At 36.7% G+C, this 10,304-nt stretch overlaps 1 protein-coding gene across 1 annotated transcript; it reads left to right on the plus strand.

Moving 5' to 3' along the window:
* The first annotated feature begins 97 nt into the window (after window positions 1-97).
* LOC124934158 (protein SULFUR DEFICIENCY-INDUCED 1-like) lies at window positions 98-10,088 on the plus strand. Its single transcript, XM_047474643.1, has 7 exons — window positions 98-220; window positions 3,971-4,081; window positions 6,938-7,087; window positions 7,683-7,880; window positions 9,165-9,377; window positions 9,451-9,606; window positions 9,675-10,088. Exons 1-7 carry the CDS (start codon window positions 98-100, stop codon window positions 10,086-10,088), a joined length of 1,365 nt encoding a protein of 454 aa, XP_047330599.1.
* Window positions 10,089-10,304: the final 216 nt, after the last annotated feature.

A 10,304-nucleotide genomic window follows, 5' to 3' on the forward strand; every position in this document is an offset into this window, starting at 1 on the left:
AAATGAACAATATTTACATGTAGAAGGTCACCAAGGAGTTCAGTGGATAGTTGATACATGTTCCTGCTATCATGCTACACCAAATAGAGAGTTATTCATGACTTACAAGGCTGGAGATCTTGGTACAGGGAATATGGATAATACTAGTCACTCGAGCATTGTGAGTATTGGTGATATTTGTTTACGGACAGAGTTGGGACATCAGTTAACACTGAAAGATGTGCGACATATTCCTGATTTGCGTCTAAACTTGATATCAGGTGATGCATTGGACAATGATGGATTCAAGCATTACCTTGGTAGTAGAGAATGAAAGCTCAGCAAGGGATCAATGATTGTAACAAAAGGGAAGTCGTGGAACTCCTTATACAGAACCCATGTGAAGATACTCAAGAATGGATTGAATGCAGTACAAGCTGAAAGCTCTTTAAATATGTGGCATCAACCTCTCGGCCACATAAGTGAGAAAGGATTACGAATTCTGGTGAGGAAGCTTCACATCCCCTCAACCAAAGATGAGGTTCTGGATCTATGCGACTACTGCCCATTTGGTAAGAATCATAGAGTCTCTTTTAGTCAAACATCAAAAAGGAAATAGAATGTGTTGGACTTTGATAGGATCGGCGACACCAATAGAGACGGGGGTCTGGCTATTGATGACGACTTCGAATAAACAATTTGATAGAAATCCTGTTAGGGATTAATATCACTTTTTATTCTTCACAAACCCTTGCAAACTATTGAACGATTCAAGTGCGGAAACGTTTGCTTAGGTTTGAAGTTAAGAACCAAAGAATGAGAAGATGACAGAATGTAAATAACACAGCAGATTTTTTATGGATGTTCGGAGCAAACTCTCCTACGTCACCCCTTCTTCTAACCACCGGAAGGATTCACTATACTTTTCAATCAAATACAGTTAGCTGACTAGCTAATACTCTGTTGAACAGAACAGTCTCTTTTCAACTTATAACACACTGTTAATGACTATCAAATAGTCCAGTAACTTATCTCTCAACTTCACGTAGTGATTTACAAAATACACTTGAGAATAAAATATCTAGAGAGAGTAAGTTGATTCAAGAAATCAAGCTTCAGGAAATCTGTTGATTCAATGAGAGAGAAAGCTTCAGCTTCTGTCTTATATTTTCTGCTTCTCTTCATCATCATCCTTAGGCAGCAATATATTTTTGAAAAACTTCAACAGTCGAATCTTCTTTTTGGATACGTGGCAAACATCCATTGGAAGGCCGCCCATAGTACACAAGTACAGCAGGCACTGTGCATATGGAACGTGGCTGTACCAATCTAGTAGTGGCCAAATATTCTTCTGAAATTGTCCTGCACAGAACAAGTAGTGGGAAGAATATTTACTTACGTGGCATTCATCAATTGGTTACATCTGGCTGTCGTACTAATCTTCACTAGAAAGTGGAGTAGGAGTAGGATACAGCTATTGCACGTGGTTAGGTGAAATGCTAGCTTCAAGCATACTGCTTAAGCTGAGCATTAGATGTATTTCAGTTAGACGGATTGTAAAATCAGTCTAATGAAATCAAACATCTCCTTCTAATAAAAACGTCTATTAGACCGCCTAGTCTAATAGAATTAGACTTACGTCTAATTACAATAACCATTAGACTGCACGTCTAACTCCACTGAGTTAGACTGCACGTCTAATTCCGGTTCTACCTCGGACTTGTCTGAAGGAGTTAGACTCACGTCTAACTTTCAATAATTAGACTACCCGTCTAATTATACAATAACCATTAGACTGCACGTCTAACTCCACTGAGTTAGACTGCACGTCTAATTCCGGTTCTACCTCAGACTTGTCTGAAAGAGTTAGACTCACGTCTAACTTTCACTAATTAGACTACCCGTCTAATTATCCAATAACCATTAGACTGCACGTCTAACTCCACTGAGTTAGATGACACGTTTAATTCTGGTTCTACCTCAGACTTGTCTGAAAGAGTTAGACTCATGTCTAACTTTCACTAATTAGACTGCCCGTCTAATTATCCAAATATATTAGACTTACGTCTAATTCCGCAAATATATTAGACTTACGTCTAATTCCTCAATTATATTAGACTTACGTCTAATTCCACAAGTATATTAGACTTACGTCTAATTCCTCAAGTATATTAGACTTACGTCTAATTCCGCAAGTATATTAGACTTACGTCTAATTCCGCAAGTATATTAGACTTACGTCTAATTCCTCAAGTATATTAGACTTACGTCTAATTCCTCGAGTATATTAGACTTACGTCTAATTCCGCAAATATATTAGACTTACGTCTAATTCGTTGCATCTATTAGACTCCACGTCTAATTCCTTGCATCTATTAGACTCCACGTCTAATTCCTTGAATCTATTAGACTCCGCGTCTAATTCCTTTGGTTAGACCCCCACGTTTAACATTAGACGTTTTTCATAAAATCAGTCTAACTCCTCGTTGACTTGTATGACAGGCGGGCATTCTTACCACTACACCACTTAAGATGTTGATATCTAAATATATATTTATATATTTGATATGACTAACAATTATTGAACTTAGTTTTATCCAAAAACGATTTCATCAATCATTAAATCAAAATTGTTAAGTTATTTTTAAATCAATTAAAAATTTCAACCCAACAATTTCCCCCTTTTTGATTATTTAAATTAAATTATCAAAACCTATTGAGTTCATTACAAATTTCAACCCAACAATTTCCCCCTTATTGATTATTTAAATTAAATTATTAAAACTAGTTGAGTTCATGATTTAAACATAATCTAGACATTATCATAATCTAACAATCCTAAAAATATTTCTAAGGTAAGAAAACTTAGACTCGAGAAGTGGCTTTGAGAAGATGTCAGCCACTTCAGGCTGCTGATTGTCATATGCTATGTCCGAGTAGTCGGCTGTCCAAATGCCGTCTGGCTCTTCCAAGCTGCTTTCCTGTTTTACCTGCATTCAAAGACAATAACGAATCTAGTACCTATTTTTCTTTGGGTCCATGGCTTATTAGTCCCTTGGGAATCCATACTTTGATTATTTTTATGCATTTTCCATGTTGCGTTGTGATCGGTGCGTATGATTTACGCTTAGCAGACGTCTTTCTACTAGCAGCTGAACAATTAATCTTAGAGGATGGTTTTTGTCTAAAACTCATTGACTTCCTGTCAAGTTTTAATATGTCAGACTTGCTGGCTGCTTCCATCTTAAGTTTCAGCCAGTTAACAGTTGGCGGAACATAAGTAATCTCATCCTTTAAGGTTAACTCATCACAGCTTGGATCAGTTCCATTCCCAGTTAAGCTCCCTTTGACAAAGTTTATAGACTTAAACTTGTCAATTTCTAGGTTTAACTTTTCACAAGACTTGTCTGAGTCATTGCCATCAAATCCTAAACCGGATTTGCATCCGGCAGGCCTCAACATACTTATCTGCTGTCTGACTGCATCTTCAGACTTTGTCCAGGAACCGACCACATATGTCAAACGTTGGTTTTCAGAAAACAGAGTTTGAACATTTTCCTTGAGCTTCTCATTCTCAGATGAGAGCTCAGCCATTTTGTTTTCAAAAACTTCAGAATCATTGTTTTGAGATGAAGAAGAGCTGACAGATTTGTTTTTCAAATTTAGTTCATCAAAAGAGTTTGACAGTTTCTTGTACTCAATGACCATGTAATTGAGTATAGTAATTAACTCATCTCTTGAGAATTTTTCAGAGGAGAAATCAAATACCTCAGAATCAACTTCTTCTTTTTCCATGAAGCAAGTGACCTTTTCATCATCACTGACGTTGGATGATGAATCATCTGAGTCGATGTCGGCCCACTTGGCTTTGTTTTCAGCCGCCATGAGAGTCTTCAGCTCTTTCTTGTTCTTTTTCTCATCTTTCTTTTTCTCATCACGCTTCGACTTGCTGTTTCCTTCCTTGAAGTGTCTCTTCTTCATGAATTTGCAGATTTTCTTCATGAAAAGAGCCATGGCATTGCTGTTAATCTGCATAGCAGCAACCTTCACAACAGTGACAGTAGATGGCTCCTCAAAAGTCACCAATGTCTTTGTTATGATGGTGGATGTGGGGTGCTTCTCTTCATTTCTATAGTTCAACTCGAACTCATAGGCCTTTAGATCGGACAGCAAGTCAAAGAGCTCCATCTTATTGAGGTCTTTAGACTCCCTCATCGCCATCGTCTTAATATCCCACTCTCTGGGCAAAGCACGCATGACTTTGATCGCAACCTCTCTGTTGCTGTAAGTCTTGCTCAGAGTGGATAGAGAAGTGATAACCTTACTGAATCTCTCATCGAACTCAGTCATCGTCTCTCCAGGACGCATCTTGAAGTTATCGAACTGTTGAGTGGCAACCATGAGTCTGTTTTCTTTTGTTTGCTCGTTGCCCTCACACATTTTAGTCAGCTTCTCCCAAATATCTTTGGCAGTGGGACATGTAATGATCTTATATGCCATGTTGTCATCCAATGTCTTGTAGAGGATGTCTTTTGCTATATTATGGAGGTTGTTCTTTCTTTTATCTTCACTAGTCCACTCAGATCTAGCCTTCTCAATCTTTATCGAACCGTCGGTGATGACAAACCACATGTCATCATCTATGGCAGCTAGATGAGCGTGGATTCTCACCTTCCACACGACATAGTTTTCCTCTGAGAACATGGGAACATTGTTGATGACAATCATAGACATGATTCAGATTCTTTAGAAGCTTGAGAATAGAAAACGAGGCTCTGATACCAATTAATAGGATCAGCGGCACTTATAGAGATGGGGGTCTGGCTATTGATGACGGCTTTGGATAAACGATTTGATAGAAATCCTGTTAGGGATTAATATCACTTTTTATTCTTCACAAACCCTTGCAAACTCTTGAACTATTCAAGTGCGGAAACGTTTGCTTAGGTTTGAAGCTAAGAACCAAAGAAGGAGAAGATGACAGAATATAAATAAGACAGCAGATTGTTTATGGATGTTCGGAACAAACTCTCCTACATCACCCCTTCTTCCAACCACCAGAAGGATTCACTATACTTTTCAATCAAATACAGTTAGTTGGCTAGCTAATACTCTGTTGAACAGAACAGTCTCTGTTTAACTTACAACACACTGTTAATGACTATCAAATAGTCCAGTAACTTATCTCTCAACTTCACGTAGTGATTTACAAAATACACTTGAGAATAAAATATCTAAAGAGAGAGTAAGTTGATTCAAGAAACCGCCTGGTCTAATAGAATTAGACTTATGTCTAATTACAATAACCATTAGACTGCACGTCTAACTCTACTGAGTTAGACTGCACGTCTAATTCCAGTTCTACCTCAGACTTGTCTGAAGGAGTTAGACTCACGTCTAACTTTCACTAATTAGACTATCCGTCTAATTATACAATAATCATTAGACGTCTAACTCCACTAAGTTAGACTGTACGTCTAATTCCGGTTCTACCTCAGACTTGTTTGAAGGAGTTAGACTCACGTCTAACTTTCACTAATTAGACTACCCATCTAATTATCCAATAACCATTAGACTGCACGTCTAACTCCACTGAGTTAGACGGCACGTCTAATTCTAGTTCTACCTCAGACTTGTTTGAAGGAGTTAGACTCACGTCTAACTTTCACTAATTAGACTGCCCGTCTAATTATCTAAATATATTAGACTTACGTCTAATTCCTCAAGTATATTAGACTTACGTCTAATTCCTTTCATCTATTAGACTCCACGTCTAATTCCTTTCATCTATTAGACTCCACGTCTAATTCCTTGCATCTATTAGACTCCACGTCTAATGCCTTGCATCTATTAGACTCCACATCTAATTCCTTTGGTTAGACCCTCACGTCTAACATTAGACGTTTTTCATAAAATCGGTCTAACTCCGCGTTGACTTTCAGTTGTGCCTGCAAATTAACAAAACTCTAATTATTAATTCTGCACCTGGTGAAATTCGAACCCAGGTCACTTGTATGACAGGCAGGCATGCTTACCACTACACAATATAAGATGTTGATATCTAAATATATATTTATATATTTGATATAACTAACAATTATTGAACTTAGTTTTATCCAAAAACTATTTCATCAATCATTAAATCAAAATTGTTAAGTTATTTTTAAATCAATTAAAAATTTCAACCCAACAGACTTGATTTATTCTGATGTGTGTGGTCCTTTTGAGGAGGAGTCATTGGGTGACAATCGATATTTTCTAGCATTTATTGATGATGCATCTAGAAAGGTGTGGGTTTATGTCATGAGAACGAAAGACCAGGTATTTAATAACTTTCAAGAGTTCCATGTCATGGTAGAAAGAGAGACAGACAATAAACTGAAATGTCTTCGCTTTGATAACGGGGGAGAGTATACCTCCAAGGAGTTTAAAGCATATTGTGTAAAATATGGAATTCGACATGAGAAAACAGTGCCTGAAACTCCACAACACAATGGTGTGGCTGAGAGAATGGATCGCACAATTGTAGAAAAAGGTGAGATGCATGCTGAAAATGACAAAGTTGCCAAAACAGTTTTGGGCAGAAACAGTTTGCACAACTTGCTGTCTCATAAACAGGTCACCCTCTGTTCCTTTAAAGTTTGAAATACCAGAAAGAGTATGGTCTAAGAAAAATATTTCATACTCGCATCTAAGGGTGTTTGGATGCAAAGCATATGTGCATATTTCAAATGAGCAAAGATCCAAGTTAGATGATAAAGTAATTCCATGTATTTTCCTTGGGTATGGAAATGAGGAATTTGGGTACAGATTATGGGATCCAGAAAAGAAAAGAATTGTTAGATGCAGAGATGTTGTGTTCTTCGAGGGTCGGATTGGGATAAATCCAGAAATCATTGAGAAGTTAGAGAAAGTTGATAAGTCCATAGAACTCATATCAATTCCTTTACATGTACAGTCAACAGTAACCGATGAAGATGAACATAATGAAGAAGTCATTGAGGAAACCACTGACATGAATGGTAGTAATGATGATGAGACTGTTTATGATGTTCCTGAGCAGGGGGCAACATCATCAAGAGGAGCCAGAAGAGCCCCCATTAAGAAGGTCTGAAAGAGAGCACCAACCTTCTAAAAGGTACCCTTCTTCAGAGTATACACTATTGACAGAAGAAGGAAAGCCAAAAAGTTTTCAGGAGGCACAAGTTCATAAAGACAAAGTTAAGTGGCAGAATGCAATGAAAGATGAGATAAAGTCATTGCAAGAGATGGGCATATATGAGCTGGTGGAACTTCCTAAGGGCCGAAAGGCATTGAGAAACAAATGGGTATTCAAGCTAAAGAGAGATGAAAATGGAGAAATTGTGAAGTACAAAGCTCGACTTGTTGTAAAGGGTTTTGGATAGAAACAGGGCATCGACTTTGAGGATATTTTCTCACCAGTGGTAAAGATGACTTCCATTCGTACACTGTTAGGTCTAGTAGTTAACTTAGACCTTGAGCTTGAGCAACTTGATGTAAAAACTGCAGTTCTTCATGGTAACTTGGAAGAAGAGATCTACATGGTGCAACTAGAGGGATTTGAAGTGAAAGAAAAGGAGAACATGGTTTACAAATTGAAGAAGAGTCTATACGGTTTGAAACAAGCTCCGAGACAGTGGTACAAGAAATTTGACTCTTTTATGATGAGTCATGGGTACCAGAGAACCAAGGTAGATCTGTGTGTTTATTTCAACAGATTTTCTAATGGAAAGTTTCTAATCCTTTTACTTTATGTTGATGATATGTTGATTGTAGGACATGATGCTCAGATAATAGCCATGTTGAAGAAGGAGATGTCCAAGACATTTGACATGAAGGACATGGGTCAAGCACGTCAGATATTGGAATACAAATTACTCGTGATAGAAAGGCTATGAGACTTTGGTTGTCACAAGAGAAGTACATTGAAAGGGTGCTTGAAAGATTCAACATGCAAGAAACAAAGGAAGTAAGTTGTCCACTTCCTATCCATTTTAAATTGAGCAAGAAGATGTGTCCATCAACAGAGAAATAAAATGATAAAATGTCTAGTGTTCCATACTCCTCAACTATAGGGAGTTTGATGTATGCAATGGTTTGCACTAGGCCAGATATAGCGCATGCAGTCGGTGTGGTAAGTAGGTTCCTCTCTAATCCAGGAAAACAATATTGGGAAGCAGTGAAGTGGATTCTTAGATATCTAAGAGGCACTTACAATTTGTGTTTGAGTTTTGGAAATGGTTAAACTGTGTTAGAAGGTTACACAGATGCTGATATGGCTGGAGATCTAGATCACAGAAAATCCACTTTGGGTTATGTGTTTACTTTTGTAGGGGGAGCCGTGTCATGGCAATCCAAGTTGCAGAAATGTGTGGCTTTGTCAACAACAGAAACAGAATACATTGCAGCAACTGAAGCTGGTAAGGAGTTATTGTGGGTGATTACATTGCAACAACAATATGAGAGAAATTTAATTTTTCAAGATTAATCACGTGTTGACACATCATTCTCGACACTATTTTGACATAAAGTTCTTAATCTCTAAGATTATTACAGTATATATAATTCATTCACAAACAACAATAGGGTCAATCATAATAGTTAATTATGTTGCTTAAAATCTTAATTTTACAGGTATTTTACTTTTAAAAAAATATTTTACCGATAGTTTACCATAATTCGTGTCAGTGTCAATATAAAGCTAACTCGTAAGATAATTATGTAAAAAAAAATCATTATTTATATTTCATAGATAATATTTAATGTTTTCGGTTTCATTTCAAGTGTTATGTGCACAACTTGAGGTGATACAATCTATATAACAACTTTAACATTAGAAAATTTTAATTTATATTTTTATTGTAATTTTTAAATTAATCCTTTGATTCTTATGTAAATTGTCATTATTATTTTTAACATTCACCAATAACAATTTTATTCTTTTTTATTGAGTGGTTGAAAAGTTTTTGGGTAAAAGAACTCATATGTTGGTGACTAAGCTCTCTATTCTAACAATTTTATGGTTTAGTAAGTGTTATTCAATTGAATGCAAATCTTAAATATTCTGTTAAGATGATGTTTATCGAATTTGTTTCGTTTACAACTTTGCCGGGATTTGAATATATATACTTCACTTAATTGGGTTTTGTTTGCAATTTGCATAGGTGGTGGAGAAGGACTTAGAAGGAGCAATAGTATGGTTTTGGAAGGTAATAAATGAAGGAGACAAAGTGGAAAGTGCACTAAAAGATATGGCAGTTGTGATGAATCAATTGGATCGAACTGAAGAAGCCATTGAAGCTGTAAAGTCCTTTAGACTTCTTTGCCCCAAACAATCCCAACATTCAATTGGCAATGTCCTCATTGATTTGTACAAGGTACGTAATTAATTAATTATATACAATCTTTAATGCCTTCATTTATACCTAAACTATATATATAATAATGCAGAAATGTGGGAAAGTTGATGAGCAAATAGCCATGTTGAGACATAAACATAGGATGATTTATAATGGTGAGACTTTCAATGGAAAACCCACAAAATCTGCTAAATCTCATGGCAAGAGAATCCAGGTTTCAGTCAAGCAAGAGACTTCAAGATTATTGGTAAAAGTACATAGGACAATTTTTACTTTTCAAAGTAAAAATTCAATCTGATTTTGTTAAGTTTTCAGGGAAATTTAGGATGGGCATACATGCAAAAAGGGAATTACATAGTAGCTGAGGTTGTGTACAAGAAAACCCAGATGGTTGATCCTGATTCCAGTAAGGCATGCATCTTGGCTCATTGCTTGATCAAGAAAGCGCGGTTTGACGAAGCTCGGTCCATTCTTGAAGATGTTGTCATTGGAAGGTTGGCTGGTAGTGATTTAATCAAGATTAGAAGTCGGGCTGAGGAGTTGCTGTTGGAGATCGATTCGGCTCAAGCCACGGATTTGTTGACTAGCGAATTGGGCTTTGTAGGTGGAGATATAGTTGATAAGTACTCTGCGAGTTTCAGGTGGAGGCGGCTTCCTATCTTTGAGGAGATCTCCCCATTAAGAGATCAACTAGCTTGTGTGTTTCTAAAGAGTGTAGATGGGAATTAATAATGTGGTTATTCCTTTTTGGTGTGAATATGTTTTATGTACCACCTTTCTAAATAATGAATTGGCTGAGGAAACTATGTTAATAGTATATTTAGAAAATAAATTTTGTTTATTTTTATGAATATGTTCATTCTGCAAACCTATATGAATCATCAGTTAACACTTCTTCTCATAAAGCTGCAGGAAGCAGACCTCTGCCAAGGGATCAGTTGCATT

This window comes from Impatiens glandulifera, chromosome 1, assembly GCF_907164915.1.
Source record: "Impatiens glandulifera chromosome 1, dImpGla2.1, whole genome shotgun sequence".
Lineage (NCBI taxonomy): Eukaryota > Viridiplantae > Streptophyta > Magnoliopsida > Ericales > Balsaminaceae > Impatiens > Impatiens glandulifera.

Coding starts and splice junctions, on each gene's coding strand:
- LOC124934158 (XM_047474643.1), top strand. CDS start 98: ATGACTTACAAGGCTGGAGATCTTGGTACAGGGAATATGGATAATACT. Junction 221..3,970: donor ATCAGTTAACACTGAAAGAT/GTGCGACATATT, acceptor ATGAATTTGCAG/ATTTTCTTCATGAAAAGAGC. Junction 4,082..6,937: donor CCAATGTCTTTGTTATGATG/GTGGATGTGGGG, acceptor TTACATGTACAG/TCAACAGTAACCGATGAAGA.